Here is a 25109-nt window from a genome sequence, read left to right as displayed (position 1 = left end):
TTCTTCAGTGTTGTCCCATGTACTCACTTTCATGAGATACTGTACATATATAATTTATATAGTTCTATACATACAGTCATATTGACACTTTCATTCAAAGACGAGGAATACCTTTTTTTGTAGGGGTGAGGGAGGGAATTATACAAATGAATAAGATGCTATTTTATTCTCCATGTTCTAGCAAGAAAACAAAACCCATTTTCATTGCAATGAGTGCTAATTATTATCTCTATGAGCTGTCAGACATTTCCATCAAACCCATTGTCATTGAATAAGACACCAACAAGAGACATTTACTGTATTTTAATAAACCAAGTGGCACTAGATAATTAACATAATGAGGAAATGATTGGCACATTATTTCGCTGAAGCAAGACCTTCACCCAGACTATTAATTGGTAAATGATTAGCCATTACCCGTTAAATGGTGCTGATTTCAAATGCAAAACTGTGATGTATAAACACATTTTGTAAATAACAGGATGTTCAGAAATCTCTTGCAACGTGAATGGAAGTGATGATTGATTTATCATAAGAAGGAAAAGACAACATTGGCAGGAATAAGCAATATTTATTAAGTTATGTTTTAGAAAAATTCAACACAAATTCACAAACAATGATTACCATGCACAATTTTAGTATACAAGACAAAACAGTTACTTTTCAATATGAAAATGAAAATCTACATGTCAGTATCTCACAGAGATCATCGATTAATACAGCAGTATTAGGCTGGAGAACACACTATATAAGAGTAATAAGGTTGTCTTGGGTGGCCATATTTGAAAAATATATGCAAATATTTACACTGTAGGAAATACTTTCAAGCAACAACCCCTTCAACAATATCATCCCTTTGAAAACAAATTGATTTGCTGCTTTTTGAAATCAGGACACTTTCTGTTGATGTATGGAATCATGTAATCACATAAGGCCTACTCCAAACTTTTTGTACTACATACTAACAAAAAAATCATCAGTCACATATTGGGACTCTACATGGTAAATGTCTTGCCTCAAACTTTGAAGTTATACATGAAAATGGCAAAAGTAGGGAGGCAGTAGTACATTATGTTAATAGGTTATCACATTGTTGTCATAAGATCGTCACCTTTGACACATTCATCAAAACCAGAAACAAACGTGTGAGCTTGAATAATGGTAAGAAATTACAATCACTCAATGATATACAGAAAGCTCTGACCTACTATAAAGCATGGGAGCATTTTGAAACCACAGACAACTAATAATCAAAGACAATGTCGTGGCTGAAAATAGACTTTAAGCCTCCTGGAACCATGTCTAGGTATTGAAACAGGGAGCGTAACGGGATTTTGGTCAATGTGATCGAGGAGACTCTGCGCACCGTGTCAACGTATTTCATTCATAAATATGACAACAGCGTGCATCGAACCCTCTCAATCATTGTAGAAACCAATTCATTGAACGTATTATTATTGAGCACCATATGGTGTAGTAAGCATTATTAGTTCAGTCCATTTACCATTAGGTAAGGGGGGCACACAAGCACGGGGTGGAAAGCGGTTTCCAAATGCCCACTCCACAGTAGTGATCTATGCTCGGCCTGGCCAATTCTACATGATCTGCCCATGGAGGCAATTGTGGTAAAGCGAAGTAATCCAATAGCAATGCTGTTTGAAGATTTACTCGGGACAACCAATAAAAAACAGTAAACTGTAAATCACTGCACTATAACTCCTTTAAAAACTGTTTTAAGAAAACATTTATTGAAAAATAAGCACTCAGTGCACATTCACACACACAACCAAATATGTGAGCCAGGTGAACTGATAATAGACATCATTGACGGCAACATAACAGAATGAGTACATTAAGAAGGAGGCCATCAATCACCCGAGTAACTCACAAATGACAGCTATAATAATAGAACAGAAAAATCAATATTCCATTGATTAACAAGCGCACAGCTTTGTGAAACCAGTCAGGTAGCCGACAGGTCAGGCCTGATTATGCCAGCCTTTTTGGACTTTTTATGAGGCCTTGGAGGTCTGCGCACCTGTTCCGCACCTGTTCAGACGGCTAAGTGGGGACATGCAGTCACCTTGCATCAGCTGCTTGTGCTTTTGTTTGACTTTGGGAGTGGCGGGACAGTGCAAAACTACAGATGATGATAGCCTCCTCTCTGATGACTGTGCACAGTCCCATGTTCAGCAAAGGCACGGTAATGTCGAGCAGGTGGTTGTATTGTTCCACATCCATCTGGGTACTATCAAGGCTCCAGTAATCACATTGCAAACCTTCCGTGTCTTTTAAATTTAAAGAGCGAGAACTCCCTCTGTCATTTCTCCTTATTTATTCTGATATGAAGTTTATAGTAAAGCCGTTCTCTTGCCTTAATGTCCCAATATATTTTGTAGGGATAGACCGATATTGGGCATTTTGACAAATATCGGTATCGGCCTTTCTTAAAATCTGACGGCCGATATAAGGTAAATCTAAAACCATTTTAATCCCAGGAAGCTATTTATTTAAAATTTCAGTTAACTTTATAAGAGATGCTACTCACCCTGGGAACCTTCTGAACCATTAGTTTTTGTTCGACATAAAAAAAAAAAAAGAAATGTAAAAGTTTAAGATTTTAGGTATTTGTAAATTTTGGGGGAAAAAGTTTTGTTAGAGATTTAAAAGGATGTCAATTGTCTAAGATATATATAAAAAAAGAATTCTGCATTTTGAAAAGTCTTAAAAATTGTTCATTAAACATGCTTTAAGACATTACAACCAAGTCAAGATTGGCATTTGTATTTAAAAAAAACTTTGATGGCAATTCCACCCCCCACCTTTTACTGAAAATGAATATCTGCTTAAAATATTGGTTATCGGCCTCCTTGGCTACTAATAATCGACATCTAAAACCTGCTCTTGCCCTCGAGGACTGAAAATGGTAAACCCTGCCTTACATCATATATGCTGGAATCCAATTGTCATCTTCTCCAGTCCCATTTTGGGCATATGTATCTCAGTACATTTGGTCAGTATACGTTATAAAATTTCCGAGTATGAAGCTTTCTCCCTATTTGTCAATACAATATCCCGATCATGATGCTAAATTTGTAGGTAAAAGCAACTACGAAAAGTTTTTCTGCAATATGAATGTCTAGTCTGAGCAACTGAAATAACTTTTAACTTTGAGCTCAGGTGAAGGCACTGTCATTGGTGTAGTCCATTGTGCATTGGGCCAGGCAATCATCGATGGTGTTGTTGTGTAATAAAGAACATACTGTAGGTCATCTAAAAGCAAAAGAACAACAATACACATGGGATTTGTTCGACATGGTAGCACATCCCTCTGTGAAAACCAACCTTTTTGCTCGACGGAGAAAGCCGAGTGTGATGGACATTTATTATTTAAGGGTATGAGATGGAGAGAAAGTAGCAACATCTTTCACAGTATTGTGGAGAAGGCCTGGGGCGCGCAAGTCTGTGGCTGGACAGCAGATTGAATATTATTTAAGTATACAGAATCCTGTTGGTATGGGGCATGGGTGATCGGTAATCCGTCAACTATCGAGTAGGTCTTCTTTTTCACAGTACCAAATTAGTGCTGTTTAATTCAATTTAATTTAGTTTTCCCATAAAATCACATTGTTGGGGCGTTAAGCAACCAATGCCAATGGACTCATCTTTATGGACATGTCCTTGAGATTATGAACATTTTTGTTTATCAAACATTTCATCAGGCAAGAACAGTATACTCTGTTAGTTTGGTTTGGAGTGCATTTGTATAATTGATTTTAAGGCAGTCACATATTTTACAGACACATTGGATGAGTCATGTTGATGTCATAACCTTGCAAATGAAACAACACTGTGGCACTTACAACTCCAAATGAAATATTGGAAGGTAACATGCACTCAAATTCTTACATCTTTGTCTTGTCTTGTACTGTTATGAACTCTGTAACAGTTGCGCCTTTTAAGGAATCCCAAGTCCGATCGCTGAACCCTGGGCCCTCCAGTGGAGGGATAACATTCTAACGGACGGGCTGAAGGGACTGTCGGAAGCACTGGAGGTTCTGATTAGACATCACCACATAAAGTAAAGCAGTGCACTGATGAGTGTTGCAGAGAGGTTGAATGCGTTCAGACGGGATGCCCCTGAACCCCGTGCTCCCATACCTGAAATGAAAACCAACAGATTATAGGTTAATGAACAACCACATATGTAAGAAAAGTAGAGACTATTTTGTCTAAATTTCTAAGTCATTCTAAAACCAAAGACAAAAGTATTTTTATGAATGAACGCCATCACAATGTTTATGAAAATCATACTGTGAATGTAGACACAGTTGATGAACCTCTGGATAAATGCTTTTTTCCCACTCTTCAAAAAAGGAAATAAGAATGATTTTTTGACGTTTAGACCCATATCTCCACTCCCACAGCTCTCAAAAATATTGGAAAAACTGTATGCAACAAGATTAAATAAATTTATAGACAAGTATAAAATGTTGCACATCCGAAACCTACACTGAACCCATTTTTCTTTTCCATAAACGGGCAATTCGTGTCATTTTTGGTTGTGGATACAGAGACCAGACTAATCCAATATTAATACAACTTAAAACTTAAAAAAATAATGAATTGATGGAGTTTAACTGCCTTAAAATAATGTATAAAAATCATGAAATCTTACCAATTGACATGCAAATCAAATAAAAAAAAGGGAAAGTGAGTACAATGTAAAAGGAATCCAAACCTAAATACAGAACAAAACAAAAAGAACGATGTATTTCAACTCAAGGTGTCAGTTTGTGGATCAATCTGGATTATAAAACAAAATCATCTCAGTCCATTTGCATTTTTAAAAAAATTATAAAAGCACAATTTCTGGAAAAATAAGATTAGTACAAGGTCATTCTATTGAATTATTTTTGTTTAATTGTTACTCAGAAAGTGTCTTGACTGTTTGCTGTCATTTATTTTGTGTTGCCTTTTTTTTCTTTTGTATTTTTGTGTGTGTTGATTAGGGACACATGTTAAAAGTTTTTCTTCTTTCTGTCCCCTTTCATTTCTTTCCTTTTAAAGAATGATTTTTTTTTTTTTTTTAAATTGAAATTGAAAAATATATTCAGGGTGAGGGTTGCATGTTCCAAACAGATCAGGAGAAGCTCATTCTTGCTTTTATCTTTAGTTGACTTGACTATTGAAATGGTCTTTTGACTGGTCTCCCTCAAAAGAGTACCAGTAGTCAACAGCTGAAGCTCATTCAGAACACTGCAGTTCGGATTCTGACCAGAACAAAGAGAACAGCTGAATGCTCCAATTCTAAAGGCTTTACACTAGTAAGCTTAAGAAAAGCGGAGTTTCGAGAATTTTTTTAATAGTATAAAAACCCAGTAGCGCTCTGAGGTCTGCAGACTCGGGTCAAGTAGTGGAGCCCACAGCTCAAAGCTAACATGGTGAAGCAGCATGTACGGTAGCTGTTATGCTGCACACAATTGGAATAATACGCCAAATGAAGTGAAGTCAGCTCAAGCGTGAATGTTTCTAAGTCCAGGTTAAAAACAAATAAATTATTGTTTCCCCTCATGCTTACATTTACCTAAGCTCTTTTAAAACATTAAAAAAATACCTTTTATTTTAGGAATTTTAGTAAGCTGTCTTTTATTTATGTTAATTTAACAGTTACTTTGTGTATAAAATGCGCTATATAAAAGAAGTTGCTTTGCCTTGACCAGCAAGTACAATAGGCAGTAAAATAAAGTAGCCGTGCGCATTTCTGTCGACTCCTGGGCTCCACTTAAAGTTGAAATGTTTGAGCTCTTTATATATAATTAGAAATTTCTCTACTGGCAAACTTGCCAAGGTTAGTAACAAATATACTATATGCTCTAGCTGACATTGACCTTTTCTAAACACAGCACAAGAAAAACAGCTTTGTGAGCTATTGAGTTAGAAATTCTGACTGCCTAAAGACACACCCATAGAGAGCATGTGTTAGCACACTAGAGTTTGACTCATTGATAATTAACTTGGAAAGGAACATCTAAATATCCAATTCGGCAATTCGACTTTAAAGCAAAGAAAATGCTCTCCTTCCGCCTCTCAGAACATTTCATCAAACCACCAATACAATACTATGCACAACTAAGTCACATTTCCAAGTGCTGGGTATTTTTATTATTACTATTTTATAGTCATTTTGTAGGCTGTCTTCAGTCTCTTTAGTGTGTCCCTGAGGGGCCCCAGCATTGTTATGTGACATCAGATTACTCTGTGAAGACAGAGAAGATCGATTTGCCCTTAGGTTGGTGCTGTTGTTTGCGGGTCAGCTATTTCCGCCTTCCATGTTTTGTGTATTGCAGCAAAAGCTTACACAAGCAAACCCTGAACAGTAACATTAGCACATAAGATGACGCTAACAAAGCATAAGAGGCCATTAATTTTAGCCTGAAGTTAAGCAGTTCGGATAATGGATGGATGGACGTTACTTACATGGTATTGTTTTAGTTCTTGGTTTGAGTGTGTGGAGATTATTGTTTGTTTGACATCAAAGATAAGTATGGTAAACTAAACAATCCCATATCTGTACACAGAAACAGTGGAAGAACATAACTGCTGCATATTCTATGAAGGAGGGATGTTAGCCAGTCAACAGGGGGAAATAACTTAATTGATAGGATGGCAAGAAGCCCACACCCCTAAATAATCTCAGATTTACGGTTCACGATGTATTGAGGCCAGATGTAATGTTCAATTATTTACACACTTTTTGTCAGGTGTCTGAAAGGATAGTGCAAGGAAGGCGTAGCTCTAAACTCACTTAATTTGTGGATGTGGATGGGTTCGCTGCCTGCACCTTCGCCACCCTCACTCGTGGCCTTGATCTGAATGAGATAGTTGTCATTGCTGGACAGGCTGAGCTCTAAAGAAGTTTTATTGGTGACAAAGTAGTTTATATCATTGTGACGGTGTCTTTTCAGCAGCACCTACAGCAGAGGAGGATCACCGATTAAAGCAAACATGTTCATCCTTTAATGCTGAGAGAATGATGATCTTCAGGGAAATCAGACCTACCATATATCCAGTGACTTTTGACTCTTTCTCCATGGCTACAACAGGATCCCAATGCAGTGATAGTTTGGAGCCAATCATGGACCATTGTACGTTGAGAGGTGCCCGATCAGGTGCTGGATACAGATCAGGAGTCGGTGTTATATCAGTTGTCATTTTTCAACTTCAACTTCTTATATACTGTAAAATCCTGTGAATTACACTATTTTGTGTGTTTGTTTGGATTTACGCATTTACACTTTATTGGTACCTTTTGAATCTTTATTCATTCACATTAATACTAGCCCAAGAAAAAAGAGGGAATTTTAAGGGCGGTTTGCGAGTGCCTGGAGGTGGGGCTCGAAGGCGAGCGTCTGGTGGCCGGGCCTATACCCATGGGGACCGGCCGGGCACAGCCCGAAAAGGCAACATGGGTCCCCCTTCCCATGGGCTCACCACTGGTGGAAGGGGCCAAAGGGGTCGGGTGCGCAGTGAGTTGGGTGGCAGCCAAAGGCGGGGGCCTTGGCGGTCTGACCCCCGGCTACTGAAGCTAGCTCTGGGGACATGGAATGTCACCTCTCTGACAGGGAAGGAGCTCGAGCTGGTGTGCGAGGCTGAGAAGTTCCGACTAGATATAGTCGGACTCACCTCCACACACGGCTTGGGTTCTGGTACCAATCCTCTCGAGAGGGGCTGGACCCTCTTCCACTCTGGAGTTGCCCACGGTGAGAGGCGCAGAGCAGGTGTGGGCATACTCATTGCCCCCCAGCTAGCCGCCTGTACGTTGGGGTTTACCCCGGTGAATGAGAGGGTAGCCTCCCTCCGCCTTCGGGTGGGGGGACGGGTCATGACTGTTGTCAGCAGCCTCCGGAGTCCTATCGGGCCTTTTTGGCCTGTGGGACTCCGGAGGCTGCTGACGGGTACCGGCTGGCCAAGCGGAATGCGGCTTTGGCGGTCGCTGAGGCAAAAACTCGGACATGGGAGGAGTTCGGTGAGGCCATGGAAAACGACTTCCGGACGACTTCGAGGAAATTCTGGTCCACCATCCGGCGTCTCAGGAGAGGAAAGCAGTGCACCGTTAACACTGTGTATAGTGGAGACGGAGTGCTGTTGACCTAGACTCGGGACGTCTGAACCGGTGGGGAGAGTACTTCGAAGACCTCCTCAATTCCACCAACACGCCTTCCTTTGAGGAAGCAGGGTCTGGGGACTCTGAGGAGGGCTCCCCTATCTCTGGGGTCGAAATCGCCGTGGTGGTTGGAAAGCTTCTCGGTGGCAGGGCCTCGGGGGTGGATAAGATCCGCCCGGAGTTCCTAAAGGCTCTGGATGTTGTGGGGCTGTCGTGGTTGACACGTCTCTGCAGCATCGCGTGGACATCGGGGACGGTGCCTCTGGATTGGCAGACCGGGGTGGTGGTTCCCCTTTTTAAGAAGGGGGACCGGAGGGTGTGTTCCAACTTTAGAGGGATCACACTCCTCAGTCTCCCAGGTAAGGTCTATTCAGGGGTGCTGGAGAGGAGGGTCCGGCGGGAGGTCGAATCTAGGATCCAGGAGGAGCAGTGTGGTTTTCGTCCCGGCCGTGGAACAGTGGACCAGCTCTACACCCTCAGCAGGGTCCTTGAGGGTGCGTGGGAATTCGCCCAACCAGTCCACATGTGCTTTGTGGACTTGGAGAAGGCGTTTGACCGTGTCCCTCGGGGAGTTCTGTGGGGGGTGCTTCGGGAGTATGGGTTACCGAGCCCCCTGATACGGGCTATTCGGTCCCTGTAGGACCGATGTCAGAGCCTGGTCCGCATTGCCGGCAGTAAGTCGAATTTTTTTCCGGTGAGGGTTGGACTCCGCCAAGGTTGCCCTTTGTCACCGATTCTGTTCATAACTTTTATGGACAGAATTTCTAGGCGTAGCCGAGGCGTTGAGGGGGTCCGGTTTGGTGGCCTCAGCATTGCATCTCTGCTTTTTGCAGATGATGTGGTGCTGTTGGCTTCATCAAGCCGTGACCTCCAGCTCTCACTGGAGCGGTTCGCAGCCGAGTGTGAAGCGGTTAGGATGAGGATCAGCACCTCCAAATCCGAGACCATGGTCCTCAGTCGGAAAAGGGTGGAGTGCCTTTTCCGGGTCGGGGAGGAGGTCCTGCCCCAAGTGGAGGACTTCAAGTATCTTGGGGTCTTGTTCACGAGTGAGGGTAGGTTAGAGCGGGAGATCGACAGGCGGATCGGTGCAGCGTCTGCAGTGATGCGGACGCTGTATCGGTCCGTTGTGGTAAAGAAGGAGCTGAGCCGAAAGGCAAAGCTCTCGATTTACCGGTCGATCTACGTTCCTACCCTCACCTATGGTCACGAGCTGTGGGTCGTGACCGAAAGAACAAGATCCCGGATACAAGCGGCCGAAATGAGTTTCCTCCGCAGGGTAGCCGGGCTCTCCCTTATAGATAGGGTGAGAAGCTCGGTCATCCGAGAGGGACTCAGCGTCGAGTCGCTGCTCCTCCACGTTGAGAGGAACCAGTTGAGGTGGCTCGGGCATCTGGTTCGGATGCCTCCTGGACGCCTCCCTGGGGAGGTGTTCCGGGCATGTCCTACCGGCAGGAGGCCCCGGGGACGACCCAGGACACGCTGGAGAGACTATGTCTCTCGGCTGTCCTGGGAACGCCTTGGGGTCCCGTCGGATGAGCTGGTTGAGTGGCTGGGGAGAGGGAAGTCTGGGCTTCCCTGCTAAAGCTGCTGCCCCGCGACCCGACCCCGGATAAGCGGAAGAAGACGGACGGACGGACGGGTTTGCGAGTGCGTATTATTATTCACAGGATTTTATGGTAATTTTCAGTGCAATTGATAATGATAGAAAACACATTTGGATAGATGATTCAAATTTGGTAGGATGTTTCTTGATGGAAGATAAAGCAAAATAAAAAAAATAAAAAAATCAGGCATCGAAAGATGGACTCTTTTTTTTTTTTCTTCTGTAGGAACCTGAAGATATTACAGGAAGTTTCCTGAGCAGGTGGCAAGTTTTCCTTTAATGCTACCTGTCCTCTTGGACCATCAACCAACAAATAAGGTGCCTATTATAATGACATAAATTGGAGTGAAAGGGCCTACAAAAGAGAACTATTAAGGAATTAAATAATCCATTATCTCCAAAAGCGTTTACTTACGTGGTTTCTTTGTCGTAATGTTGATAGGCACTGACTGCGGCCCGGGGCCAGCCGTATTGCAGGCAGACACTGCAAGATAGTATGCTGTATTCGCAATCAGCCTCGTGATGTTAACAACGGTGTCGTTTCCTGATATGCGTACTTTGCCAACAGTGTCAGGCTTGGTGTCGTCCTCCCAGTACATGACCTGTAAAGGGTGCAAAAGGGGCAAGTCCGTTGTGTTTTGATGAATTACGGAAATTAATATTCTGCTTTGAAAACCTCACTTGTGTGCACAAACTGGGAAGAAGGCCACAAGGCCACAAGGTCACTTCCTACTTATTTTCATTAAAAATAGATCTTGTCTTGAGATGGTGGAATTTAGTTTTTGTCAGCTCTAAGTCGATCAAAATTATATTAAAAATATGAAATATAGTATTTCACTGTGCAGTGACATAAATGAGTGTAGGCTTCTGAAAGATTGGAAAAATAAATTGCTTGTTTAAGACAATTCACATTTGTATTAAGTAACATAATAATCACAGTCAACTAATAGCAAAATTGAGATGTAAAGTCCTCCTTAGGGATGCCTTCAACTCTATGAAATCTCTGTGATCATTGCTGCGATGCAGTTTATAGTAATTGTGTGGGAAGTACGGTAATAAGTAATTAAACTACATTGCAATTCTAAGCTGTTCTAATTAAGCGATGAATATCACACATGTGCAGTTCAAATCTTTGGCTACCCGCTGTTGGTGGTACATTAAGATTCAGGATTGAAATATGTTTCAGAGCTAGAAAATAGCTCAGTTCTATAAAGACAATTTGCTCAGTGATCTGGCAATAGGAGATATTTGCGACCAGGGCAAAATGTGAGAAATATTCAAGGAACATTAGGCAAAGGAAGAAATAGCTGTTTTATCTGCATTCTTGAAAAGTTGAGGAATTTCAGTTGTTTGCATGGGTTTTTAAATCGTTAGTAATGAAGTTATGAAGGTGGAAAAATAATGGAGGTGGGTATTTGTGTTATTAAACAAATAAACAAAGCATGGTTTAAACTGGTAACAAGCCACAACAAACACCTCAATATTCACATTATTGGACTAGAATACTGATTTTGTCGCAAGTTCTAGCATACCTCATATCCAAGCACTCTTTCAGGAATGGCTTGAACAGGTTCCCAGATCACTTCAATTTGTGTTGCAGACACAATCCGAGGTATAACCCTCTTAGGGGCTACACTGGGGACTGTACAAATAGAGCACATAGTGAGAATGTGTGCGGCTCAGCATCTCGCAGACTACCAGCAATAAGTACAGTAGAGAGCACAGAACAGACCTGTAGTTTCACAGAAAAGCTATTTCCCCTGCTCTTTTAATGGGATCTGTAACTGGCGTAAGGGAATACTGCTGCCCTGCAAATTCAATTAACACTATAACTCCCTGACAGCACACTGTGGTAAGTGTCTGCTAGGATTTCCCATAATCTAGCAGAATGATAACTAATACAAGGACATTGACATTCCAAGCTCGAGTGGGTAAGAATACAACAGCGGTGTAAAAATCATCTGAGCACTAGTATTCAAGGTCAAGTTGGAAGGAGATAGCACATCTTTCAGCATCTCTCTTTACTGATTGGCTGTTGGTGGATACTGTACCATCCTCTGCTGAATACACAGTGGCGATAGAGCTGAAGGGCCCCTCCCCTCGATTGTTGAAAGCTCCCACTTTCACATCAAAAGGAGAGAACGGCGGGATGGTGTCGTTGTGGAAGACATAACGTGCAACGCCGGGCGTGGAGATGATGGCTCGCGTCCAAGTAACCGTGCCCATGGGCCTGAGGGCGATGATATAGCCGGACCCATCACCATTCTGCATTTCCTCGGACACAGGCTGGGAGCAAAACACAAAACTACAGTGATATTAAAATGCATACAGACAGAGAAACAGGCAGACCCATCTCTGTGCTGTGTTTCAAAGAATACACAAGTCACTTCTTTGGAAATACTACCGAGAACACTTAACAATGACACTTGCATTTCTCTCTATAGCTATATGTAATTGTAGCCCCTCAAAAGCAACAAATGCTCTCTGTCCCTCCATTTGGAAGGAGAAGTGGCACTTGGAGGCTTATGGGAAGGGCTGTCTCACACTGACGGGCCATAAAATTGTACAGCTCAATCTGCACAATTAAGCAAAGCTATTATTCAGCGATAGCAAGAACAGTCAAATGTGACAGATGACTTACCTCCCAAGTTATCACTAATTCAGATTTTGTGCCGCCTCCACCTCCGACATCAGTGGGAGCTGTATCAGGAACTGAAAGCGGGGAAGCCCAGAAGGGAGCAATTAGAACACAGTTCCCAAAATACAACGCACTCCTCAACTGTACACAGAACAGCCAGCAGACACTTTGATTTTATACCTCGCACATCCCTCACACCATGTGAAGATTCAAGAGTCACCATGCATACTCAGCACACGTAGATGAAGAATGTTCATATATATGGAAGGTATTTCGGTCATTTACTTGAGTGGGCGTGGCAAATTAACACTCAAATTATAATTTGCGGACCGGCGTTTTTTTTATTTATATGATACTGTTTAGGCGAGCCGAACCGAGATACATTGAAGCAATACAAGACTTGTAACTCATTTCCCAGTATTGGATTAGGCATTGTGTATAAAGAATAAAAGTGCAAATATCTCTGGCATCTTATTCCCGGATTTTTCTTTTAAATCGATTAAATATCAAAATAAGAACATACCGTGGTGAACGCCATTATCCTAGTCACGTGATCATAATGACGTATCCGGTGCGTAAACGACTTTGTTCATTTCAATGGGAGTTTGCTGACTTAATGAGCAAGAAAAATGCCGTCTGTTACGCGAAGAGATTTGTCTCAAAAATATTCACACAAATAAATTTGTGATTTTCACGTGTTTTTGAGATCTACAAATATATCCCATGATTTTCACGTGTTTTCTAAATCCACAAACATGTTCGCCATGTTCACAGGTTTTTCAGGACCACAAACATTTTTTTGATTTTCACGTGTTTTTCAAATCCACAAACATTTTCTTGATTTTCACATTTGTTTTTCAAATCCACAAACATTTTCTTGATTTTCACGTGTTTTTCAGATCCAAAAATGTATCCGCGATTTTCACATCTCTTTTTTAATTTTGTGTGTGCATTTTCCATGACTTTTGCTTGCCAGTTGTCAAAAGATAATTAGTGGTGTGCCGGTGTGGTTAGTAGCACTCGGCAGAAACAACTAACCTGGCATATATGAAGTTATCAGGAGTCTCTTTGGGTGGGCAATGCCCCGCCATAACGTTCTGTTTTGCTGCCGTTCAAATGAATGTGTTACTGTGATACTGTATTTCATTCAGATCAGTAAGGCAATTGTAAATGTGTATGAAAATAAAATGTTCTAAACATTGTTCAGTAGAGAGTTTATTTATGTAAAAAAAAAAAAATCTTTTTTTGCTTCAGGCTAAAGCACATGAAGCTCAAGAATGCACAGTCATATGTTACTGGAAAAATATCTTGCTAAAAATGACGGTGCTTTGTTTTTGTACAATTAATGAACATATGATTCATTGTGGTTGTTCACGTGAAATACAGTTATTCAAACAATACTTTTTGGAACAATAATACAGGAATGAGTGATTTTTGCTTAGTGAAGCAGGTCAGCGTTAGGCAGTTGTGATTGTTTTCACTTACTGGTGTCTTCTGTCCTGGTTTTGGCTGAGGCTGGACTGGGCTCTCCAAGGCCCACATTATTGCGTGCCACTACTCTGAACTCATATTCCACCCAAGCGTTTAGCCCCACCACTGTCGCAGTCAGAGTGTTGCCATTTACCACTTCAGGCACTGCAATTCAAAAATGAAGAAGATAAATTGATAAGTTGAAGACCATGTAAATGAAATTCATAAATTTGTTTGTCACATGTTTGATGATAATTACTGAAAAGTTGCAAATCACAGGATGTTGCAGTACAGTACTTGATTTTTTTCAATTAATAGAATTTGGATGGGTTGTTAGCAGTCTTCTCTGTGGTGTGCCAAATTTAGAAGACATTTAATTTCACTTTACAGTGATTTTCATCAATAAAAGGTCCTTGATAAATCCAGCATGAAAGTGGATGATGTTTGAAGATACCTGTCTCAACGGCCTGCCAGCCCACAGTAAACGGCGTCCGACCCTGGATGATGTAACCGGTGATGGGGCTGCCATTGTCCCTTCCAGGAGTCCAGGAAAGCTGTGCCGTGCTGTCTGTGATTTCCTCCACTGTCACTTTGTCTGGAGGGCCCGGTGGACCTAAATCAATGAGACAACGAACAGGGTGAGCTCCCCTCTCATTCCAAGGAGTCCTCCCATCAAACTCATCAAGGCCACCATGCCATGTCTAATTAGCATCTCTGTCCTTGATGTGTGCATGAAGGGACTTCTCATGCATGATGTGCTTGGACTAAATGGATTTACCAGGAATGAAAAGAGATATTGAATGAGGATCATTTATTAGAAAGTGGATGAGTTAAGAGGCCAAAATAAGGAGCACAGTGTGCGGGTGCTCGTCATACTCTCTGGTGTGACAGTGCAGTTGTTGTTTGATGTGCTGCTCCATTATTCAAATGTTTTCCGTGATATTGCGCTCATGTGTAAATGAACCAATTAGACTAATTTTTCATGATAAACATTACCTCCTCAAAGCACCTGGGACAGCTATTACCGTTTGTTAAGGGCATGAATACCAATGTAAATCACTAGAGATAGCCTTGCACGCGAGCGTTGTACACAGAGCACATACCAATGAGGCAACCTCAGCTGAGCCTAAAGTCATACATGCAGGCACGCCTATGTTTGTTTGTTTTTCTATTTCAGCAGCATCCATGAAAAAAAAAAACACTTCCCTGTATACTCATATCCAAGCAAGCGTCAGGGATTTCCCACCTAACATCCTTGATTTCTCTATTGATGTTTTTATTTTATTTTTGTGTATAATGCAGTATATAGTATAAAACCATTTTACATACCTCTAACAACCAGAATGGCAGAAGTGGACAGACTCTCAACCTCGGTGTCAATAACGCAGACGTACTTCCCACCATGGTTCAGTTGAATGTTACGAATCATCAGATCCCCTGATATACTCTAGAAAAGGAGTATGAATATTGAACATGTGTTAAGAAAGAGATTATGTTTTATTTCATCATTCCATTTTTGGATAGGGAATGTTTTAACATTTATGACATTTTGCACAATCATATTCTCTGGAGACCACCAATGTTTTCATCTTTTCAAACAACAACAGCAGACATGGCAGATGTAGCCAGCACACATAAAGCTATTGGCTAGCCTTCAGGCTTTATCCCACCATGCAGCTTCTCATCTCCACAAACAGCTACAAGCTCCACACAGGAAATAGAAAACAAACACAGTCTAGTTAATTGGTAAGCTAGTCCTAATTAGCTTGTAATTGCATAAGCACTAGCAAGATAAGAGTGCAGTGGAAGAAGCAACCATAATTCTACATCTGCTGCATGCATTTACTGGCTACAAAGAATAACAGACTAAAACCTCAAGTTCGTTAATATGCAAGCAAACTTGTTTATTCAGGCAATGAAAATATTTGTACTCAGCATGTACTATAGTGTATATGTCTTGCCCTATTTTTAGTAATGGTTTTTGAAGACTATTTCCCTTTTTTTTGTTTCTTGTAAAATATGTAAACATCTAAGTAGGGATGTTCAATAACACTTTTTGCCAGACTGATGCAGTACGAGTACTCAACTCTTGAGAAGTCACGATACCAATACGAATTTCAGATACCACTAGTACTTTTGCTACATAAAATTCAGCCCCCCCTCCAAAAAAAAAACAAAAACAAAGGGAAATTATTTCAAAGAAAGACCCAAGCGCAGCTCAGCAGAGCAAAGATCACAGCCCAAATTTGAACTATGTATAGGAAATAGTCTATAATTCCGTATACCCATTTAAAAATATATCGATATAATTTTTAGTGTTGTTCCGATACCGATACTGGTATCGGCAGAGGCCTCGCCGATACTGCATTGAAACGGTATTGGTATCGGTGAGTACTAACAAGTAACATGCCGATACCATTAATTCTGACACTAATATAGGAATTTGGATGCAGCATCTTGAGTCTTGCTTATGCACGACATTCATTGATGTGTGACATATTCACTGCGTGCTGAGCTAAGATATCCTATTGGCCCTTGAATGCTCTGAACCAATGGCAGGAGAGCTTTTTCATGTTGAGAAAAAAAAAAACTTCGGTACCGGTATGGTATCGGCTGATACTGCAAACCTGGGTATCGGAATCGGTATCGGAATGAGTCAAGACGCCAAATAGCGAACCGCCAGGCTTCCCGTTTTGTCTTCCTGTGTTGATTACTGTTACTTTTCATGTTTCCTGGATTAGTTGTGCCTGTGATGACATGTCACTGGTGTGTTTTTGCATACTTCGCCAATAAATCTGATTCAGATTTTTTAATTGAATAATTTCAAAAGTATTTGTTATGGTGACTGTAAAAAACATACAATGCATGAAAAAAATGACATCTCTTTCGATTGCTTTTTATGACACAAAAGTTTTTACACTTATTCTGTCCTCATTTTAATGCACCATCTTGCAGTAGCATGTCAGTCTGGGGGGGAAAAACAAGCTTATTGCTTTGGAAGGGGGTCACTTGGGGTGAGCCCGGTATGGGATCTGACTATTCATATTAGACGTCACCACCCCCAGTGGGGATCCATCAGAGATGCATCCACTCTTGAAGAACTGGCAAGATAACCCATAGATCGTCACCTCATAGAGCCGAGGAGAATAGCAGTGGGCTCAATTTACCTCTCTATTTGCACCTCTTTTTCATCTCATCTGTTTAAGCCTCACACATGTCTGTGTCTGATTTCATCTCTAATGTCAGTAGCCACCTGGCCAAGCTGAGAGCTAGTGGAGAGCTACTGAAAGCAAGGCATCTCTGCCTTGGCAGAAAGCAAGTGAGACAGATTTGCTATAATTATGTAAATTAATTCACCAGAAGCTGTTGAGCCAGGGTCTGGCAATTTCTCTGGACAGGAGCAACATGAATCTATGAAAAGTATAGCTCATTACAGTTTCAAGCCAAATTCCATGTCAATAATAATTGTCACTGAAATTCACAAAGAGATGATCTTGGCTATCCCACAAAACTTTGTAGTATAGCATATGGTAATTTTGATTTTATTTGAACCCAACATATACTGTACTGAAAATGCCAGTTTTACATAAACAAAGTGTTCTAAGTAATTTTACCGTGCCCTTTCTCGAAAGGAACAGCTATCTAATAATGATTTATGATTTATCATGTATTATTTTCATGCCAGAGGATGTCAAATGAGCTTTTGAACATATCGGACTGTAAATTGCCAGCAAGATCATTACTGAAACCCTTTTGAAGCTCTAAATAGAAATGCAAATTCAACAAGACTAAATGCAATTTCGGTAGAAATTGCGTGGGGAATCCTGGAAGCTAAATGCGTATAGCTGAATGCTAAGCTAAATGCTAATGAAGAAAATTGAAAGATAAATTATGTGAAAATTACACGTTTTTAATTGCAGTTAAATTACAAATGAATAAAAAGAAACTTGAACGGCAATCTGGTTCTCCTGTGGGGAGGTAATTGCTCTAAGCACTGAGCTAACTTGCCATGTTCTAATTCATGGCTAATGGCGTATTTATTTTTGAAAAGTGTCATCTGATACTGAAAGCCAACATGCATTTCATCATTTCAGTGAAATTATAATCCTTTTCCTGATCTGAGTCTGTTGGTATCAAACCATCGAATGTACTAAAATGTGGTCCAAGTGAGATTTGAACCCAGGTCCTCTGAGGTCACAAGCAATTGCTCTAGCCACTGACCTAACTTGCCTTGATCATAAACATGGCTAATGGCATATTTATAATGAAAAGTGTCATCTGATGCTGAAAGCTGTTACTGCTGAAGGGGGACACGTGCGTTTAATAATTTCAGTGAAATTATAATTTCCTGACATGATAGTCAGTTGGTATAAATATATAACCCCTAGCATAATGGCCATGGATATATATGCAACGTACAGTCAGAGGTCGGATTCAAACACGCAACCTCCTGGTTACAGGCCAATGTACTTTACTAACTGCACCACTGAGCAGTATCAGAGATTTAGTAATGATGACAAGTTGTATGTATGGAAGTGGGCGTGGAAAGTAGGACTTAGAAAAAGTTACGTCAGTCGCAATGAAAATGAATGGGGAAAAGTTGATATTTAACATTAAACTGTGCCAATACTGTAAATAATGTGGAATCAGACGATATATTCCCAAAATGGCGTGAATTTTTGAAGCAGATTGAAATTTGAACGGTGTAAATCGGAAGTATTGTGTGGGAGTTGTTTTATGGCAAAAAAGTGAGGAGAATATAATAATAATAATAATATAATAAAGATTAGAAACAACATATGTAGCATTCCCGCAATTATTGGAAAGGAAGAAGATTAGATAATATTTTTAACAGTTAACGGAATACCGTATGTGTAAGGATGGAAAGTACACTGTGTGATTGATATTGAGGAAGGAAAATGAACAGTCGCAGTTTTACACCTTATTGTTCTATTTCTATTTATTGAGGCTTTTATAAAACATGGAAACTACACATGGAAACTTCATTCAGTAACTGCTGTTGCTGGAGTATTATTCACATCTTAGTAACCCTCTATGGGGCTGCTGAGCATACCCCTTGCTCGCTCCACTGTATGTACCAATTAATCCCGGAATACCCTGACAGTATCTGAGTTTAATGCTTGGGCTGACTCACCCCGCCCACTCTCTCAAAATGATCGCTGTCTTGCTGGAAGTCGATGAGCTGGCCATTAAATCCCCATGAGAAAGAAACATCCAGCGCTGGATCGTAGGCAATCTGGCACGGCAACACGATGCTCTCGCCAACAATAATCTCAATGTTTGTGGGCCTCACAGTGATTCTGGTTGGCTCTGAGCAGGGAAACAGATGACATTGAAAATGTGTTATCTATGCTGTGGGTAACCTTTAAGACTGCCGTGACGCCTACAAAAGGAATCTTAGAACTAAAGTTATACAAGAGTTTAAATTCTCAGCCTGTTGGCTGTTTAAGAATATCTCCAAAGTGCACAATGCTTTTCAGAATGCACTTGGAAGTTAGTGGTCAGATCAGATTTGACATGACTTTTATGTTGTTGGTTATAGGGAAAATTTCGAAACTATCCAACAATTACATTCTGTGACATAGCATAGCTCTGTCACTATGTATAAAAAAAATATCAAAATGATGTGCAAACTATAGACTATCAATGGGAATCAGACACCAGTATCACAGTACACATAAGTGCAGTGTTGAAATTCATAGCTTGACAGGCGAGGGATAAATAGCCAAGGGTCAGTCTGGGGTGATTCTTTCAAGAAGACTCACCGGTAACAAGCAACCTTGCAGTGGTGCTTGCTGACCCAAACTGGTTCTTAGCAATGCACGTATAGCTGGCTGCATCACTTCTGGTTACATTGGTAATCTTTAATGTTCCGGTGGAAAAAAGTGTAATTCTGTAGAGCAAAGAACAGTCAGACAGTCAACTGGAATGGAATTATTCGGTTCGATTCGATATGGTACGGTTACGTTCAACAGGGTATGATGCAATGACTTGTTGCAATTTTACATACATTTGAATGAACTTGTTAGTACAGTAAATGTCCTTTTTCCATCTAAGATATATCTTCCCAATAAAATACGATTTGGTACTTATTTCTATGAATTTTAAAGTGAAATGATTAGATTTGTTTGGTTCAATGCACTCACATCTTTTTTACTTTAAATGTGTTTCCGGTTATATATATATATATATATGGTAGGGCATTGTTTTTGGAGCTCCATCCAGTGTAACAAACCAGGTTTTGCTTACTATATACCAATTTATCTTTTGGTTTAAGTCAGATGTATGTGCTGTCAGAAACAACGAGGATGTATGATGGATTGCCGACTGCTTTTTTTTTGTGTGTGTATGGTTGTTTCAGACTGATGTTTTAAAAGGCACTGAAGTATCTATTGAGTCAACATTGTTGTTTATCCTATTCAGACACGCTGCTTGTGGTCCAAATGCTGCTTTCCCCCCCGCAGTGCAATAACCTTTCCTTTTGGAAAATGTTTCCCATCGTGTGCCTGCACACATTATTGCGATGTATCTTAGAAGATTGGACATAGTTCTTGTAGTGTGCTAAATGTCAGTCATCTTGGAGATTGTACCAATTTTCAACATCACCATCCAAAGGAACCAACAAAGGAGCATCAATGTTGTCTTACAAGATGATTTGTTAACATGATTTAACATTATTTATTAGTCTTCCATTTCATTAAGTAGCATGGGAGCAATTCAATTGTAAACATTTCCTCTCTTCAATGGAAATAGCACAGTGTATTCGGGTATTTCAGACTCAGTTCTTCCCTTGTCTGTGCAAGTGTGCGTTTGAATTCTCTTTCTAAAAGTTGCCCTTGTAATCAAAAGGAACATTTGCATATTCAATTATGTATGATATAATTTCATGTTTCTGTTCAGGCTTGTTTGTTATTTGTCTGCACTGAGTGACTCTTCACTCCTGTGTGACATTCTTTTAGTTGATCAAATTGAGCTTTTTCTGTTCACAATAAACAATCAGACAGACCAACAACAGAATAAATCCGGCCCCACTTTATGGTGTCGAGTTTCTGCATGGAGTTTATAATCTGCCAAGATGCTGCTACTATTATCTGCAACAAGGCCTTTGCCTCTGCTATCACTGTGATTATATATCGCAAACTCTATTTGCATGTCACGATAAAGCAGAAAACACTTACGTATCTAATTACAGGTGCAATAGCTTCAGTCTAACTTTTAATATGTACTCTAATTTACAAGCAGATAGCATGTATCTTTTGCGCCATCTCAATTTGCTTATCTTGTTGACTATTTTAGGCAGCGAGTGCAGATATGACTGAATACCCATCGCACATACCAAGCACTTTTCAAATGAGTGTCACGTGCTGTCGTTAAGTATTAGCAATGGGCAATTTTCCCAGAAGGACGCTTTGCTCTCGCTTCCTCAGTCCTCATTAACTTTCCATTTGTCCTCATTAACACCTTGCTTATGCATCTACACAAGTTCCAAATATACTACTCAAACATGTCTGCTCACAATGATTGTGAATGAAATGTGCAAGAAAGATGTGCTGGTAACCTACCTTTCATTTCTCTGCAGCATCTCATTGTCCTTTTTCCACAGGCTAATTGCTGGGGGTGAGGCTTGGGGCTTGCATTCAAGAGTGACTTCACTACCTAACCGAGCTTTTAGCAGGGCCTTTAATGGACTTTTGGAGAAACTGGGAGGTGATGCTGAGTGGGAGTGAAGAGAGGAAAAAGTGAGTGTTTAAAAAAAAAAGGAAAGGACAACATGAACCAAATGGTTGGTTGGTTTAATTCTTCTTAGCAAGTCACAGTGTCCCATTAATGGTAAGCTCTTTTTAGAACAGACCCCAGCTACTCCTATGTACTCACATTGGCACCAACACATGCACACAGTTTTTTTGTTGTTGTTTTTTTAGGACAATGCAAACTGCCAAAACGAGCCAGGTGTATCTATTTTTACTTTTAACCCCCCATTCCCTTATTCCCTCTGCTCCTCCTCGTGCACGCTCCCTTAAGGAGAAAAAAAAGTTAATTGTCAAGACTGTTAAAATTGTCAAAACTGTCATCAGCCCATGCTTAGAACTTGCCAGAACAAGCTGCTCGTGGCCCGCGAGCCGTGCATAGAGTATCACCGGTTTAGCATGACAAAATCCCAAAACACATAGCCAAAGTGGTTAAGAAATGGTTCGCAGACAAAATTATTAACATTTTGCAGTGGCCCAGACAGTCCAGACTTGAATTCAGTTGAGAATCTGTTGAGGGAACTAAAGATCAGGGTAATGACAAGAACCCTCCAACTTGAAAGAGAAGGAGTTCATCGCTAAAGATGAATGCTGATCAACAACTATAGAATGGGTTTGATGTGCTGTAATAGCCAATAAAGGCTTTTGTATACATTTTTGAAAGGGTATGAATAATTTTTGTTTAGTTTAGTTCAAATTTATATAAAAACTGAGAAATATTTTTTTCCGCAGTGATACTGATGCCTCTTGTGTCGTTTCCAATCCAGGAAAAAAATATATATAAGGTGAAATATCCTGACCCCAAGCCAGAATAGTGCTACTCAGTCAGATGAAAGTCATCCAAGCTTGTAAATAAACCATTACGTCATCGATATGCATGTGTTTCTTGTAGTATCCAAATCAATATGATGAAACACTCTTATGGATTCATGTTTAGCTGGCACTGTCCATAAAATGAGTCGGCAGACTGATTGCAGGGGAGAGATGTGGCTGCCTGCTGTTTTTTTATCTCAGAAGATGATCAAACACACAGACAGATAAGCAGCATAAAAGCACAAGGAAGGAGGGCAATCTTACCTAACACTATTAGTTGGGCAGAGGAATAAATAGTGCCATGTTTGTTTTCAGCTACACACTGATACATTCCAGAATCCGACAGGTTTAACGCAGCTATGGACAGGGCCCCATTTTCGATTTGTATCCGGCCCTGCAGAGGAAAAACAAACAGTTGAGCATATCCATTGTAATGCCAGTCTTTTATGTCTGGAGGCACAAAAGCAATTACTGATGCACCATGAGGGGAGGGAGTCAGTGGGAAAGGAAAAAATAAAGGCCTAAGCAGCCCTGTGGCATTCCACATATGCTCCTATTGGAACGCATCAGAACACGATCACAAAAATGACTCCCCTGTATTGATTAACTCTTTGACTGCCAGACGTTTTCAGAAAAGGGATGCCGTGGGTGCCAGCCGATTTAAGCATTTTGACTGATCTTTCAAGGTCCACAGAACATTTTGTGTTTGGACTATGGAAACACATACTACCAAATGAAAGACTCATCTTTCATCAGAAAAAAAAAGTTTGTTTCTACCTTATTCCGTTTTTCAGTAATCAACAATAGAAAATGGTTAGTTTCACCCAAATGCTCTGTTTTGAAACAAAATACGGAGAAATCAAGCTTTTTGTGAAACGATATTATTTCATGCACTCTAGTGAATTTGACACCTTTTTTTTTCTCCATGAATGATGCCACAAACACCTAAACAGTGCTTTACTTCTGTAAAATACTACCACCAACAATGAAAAAGTGTTTTTTGATAGCAAAATACGTTTATTTACATTCAACAGTGTAACAATTTGACAAAACAATTTGGGAAACTATTTACAAATGTGTGCAACCGTGGTAATATTTACAATTGTGTGGATGTTTCAAATACAGTTTTTCTTTTTGTAACACTCCCCTGCGTGCAAGGGGATGCAGCAGGATTTGCAAAACAGATTAGTTTCACTGCGATTGCCCCTTCGCGTGCAGACGCTACACTTTCTTGCCGGCCTTTTTTTCCGGGGAATAGCAAGTATATACTGCAGTGTGTGTTTGGCCATGTTGCCATCAAGTCTACTATCAGGATCATGATACGGTGACGTTACGGTGGTGTTATGTCTGGCTTCCTCATGTCCTTCAGTTCCTATACCGGGTGGTAAGAGATGTTCTGATCCATCTTATCCACTCCATTCATGGTGGCATCGTAGTCCAGAACCAGTGTCTTCTCCGTGATCAGACTGTACCCACTCCTCCGATGAATATGCATTGGACTCGGGGTACTCTTCGTCATCCGATTGATCGTCCGCCTGTGCAGAAGTGCTCGGTTGTGCTCCGCGTTTTCCGGCGTTAGCATCGCTAGCCGGTGAGGCTTTATGACGTGATCATAGCCGCCGCGTCAACGCTTCCAACTTCGGCGTCAACCTCGGAGTCACCATCATCATCATCGTCGTCATCAATGTGCTCTTTAGCATTGGTCGATGCTTTTCGTCTTTGAAAAAAATGCTCAAGCGTGAGCTGCTTGCCACCGGTCACCATTTTCGCTTCCTCAGACATTCTCCCCTCAACACTCTAGCTCCGCCTCCCGTCTTCTACTACTGACGCCTACCCGATCTTGTCCAAAGAGAGTCATCGCTGCCATCTAGGGGCCAAAAATAGTCATTGTACTAACTAGATCTGCTTGATACTTTCAGCACAGCTGGCCAAGGCTTTCCTCCACCCGTTTCCCCCAAAAAATTTTAAAAAAAAAACATAGTGAACGTCTTTTGACGTCTTTGGCGGTCCTCCGTAGGATTTTACTAAACGTTATTAAACGTTTTTGGTGGTCAAAGAGTTAAACATTCAGACACAACTGCATGTTGGAAAGTAAATTGTGGTTGTTGTAGGTTGAGAGATTGAGGTTAAAGTGATTGATGCCACAGTCTAATGCAGGGGTGGGCAAACTTTTTGACTTGCGGGCCACAATGGGTTTGAAATTTTGACAGATGGGCCGGACCAGGAGCATTTGGACCTCATAGCACAGTAAAAACACACAGATAAATGCACAACCCAATTTACTTATAGTGTGCACTTAGGACTGCGTTTTTCAAATGTGCAAATTCCACATATTTAAAAAAGCTTTTCCAATAGCTTCATTTTTATTGTTTTAGCTCAACTTTTGCTGTGTTTTTATGCTTTGTAAAGTGACCTTGGGTGTTCTGAAAGGTGCTGTTTTTAAATGAAATGTATTATTATTATTATTATAAAATAGCCCTAATCCAGGTAGTACGTTTGCCTCAGTGAATATGCAAGATGCGGCATTTACACACTATTTGGCAAAGTGGGAGGAGAAATGTAAATAGATTATAATAGCACATACACTGTGATCTGTCAAACCTGGTGACTGCATCTATTATTAATAGATTTCAATTCAAGGCGTAAAGT

At 40.7% G+C, this 25109-nt stretch overlaps 1 protein-coding gene across 1 annotated transcript in view; it reads right to left on the bottom strand.

Annotated features, from left to right (window-relative positions):
* Window positions 1-551: 551 nt before the first annotated feature.
* cntn3b (contactin 3b) overlaps window positions 552-25109 on the bottom strand; it is a 58014-nt gene continuing 33456 nt past the window's right edge. The window contains exons 10-23 of the mRNA XM_077573326.1: window positions 22725-22854; window positions 21462-21612; window positions 19665-19792; window positions 19034-19209; window positions 15208-15325; window positions 14333-14491; window positions 13894-14043; window positions 12412-12482; window positions 11822-12056; window positions 11303-11412; window positions 10186-10372; window positions 7063-7175; window positions 6809-6974; window positions 552-4161 (exon numbers count right to left, since the gene is read on the bottom strand). Of these exons, the coding sequence (XP_077429452.1) occupies window positions 4070-4161; window positions 6809-6974; window positions 7063-7175; window positions 10186-10372; window positions 11303-11412; window positions 11822-12056; window positions 12412-12482; window positions 13894-14043; window positions 14333-14491; window positions 15208-15325; window positions 19034-19209; window positions 19665-19792; window positions 21462-21612; window positions 22725-22854 (1986 nt within the window). The 3' untranslated portion in view covers window positions 552-4069. The remainder of the gene's footprint in view (window positions 4162-6808; window positions 6975-7062; window positions 7176-10185; window positions 10373-11302; window positions 11413-11821; window positions 12057-12411; window positions 12483-13893; window positions 14044-14332; window positions 14492-15207; window positions 15326-19033; window positions 19210-19664; window positions 19793-21461; window positions 21613-22724; window positions 22855-25109) is intronic.

Source organism: Vanacampus margaritifer, chromosome 8 (assembly GCF_051991255.1).
Source record: "Vanacampus margaritifer isolate UIUO_Vmar chromosome 8, RoL_Vmar_1.0, whole genome shotgun sequence".
NCBI classification, from domain to species: Eukaryota; Metazoa; Chordata; class Actinopteri; order Syngnathiformes; family Syngnathidae; genus Vanacampus; species Vanacampus margaritifer.
Note: the sequence above shows the minus strand (reverse complement) of the source record. Positions and strands in the feature narration are given on the sequence as shown.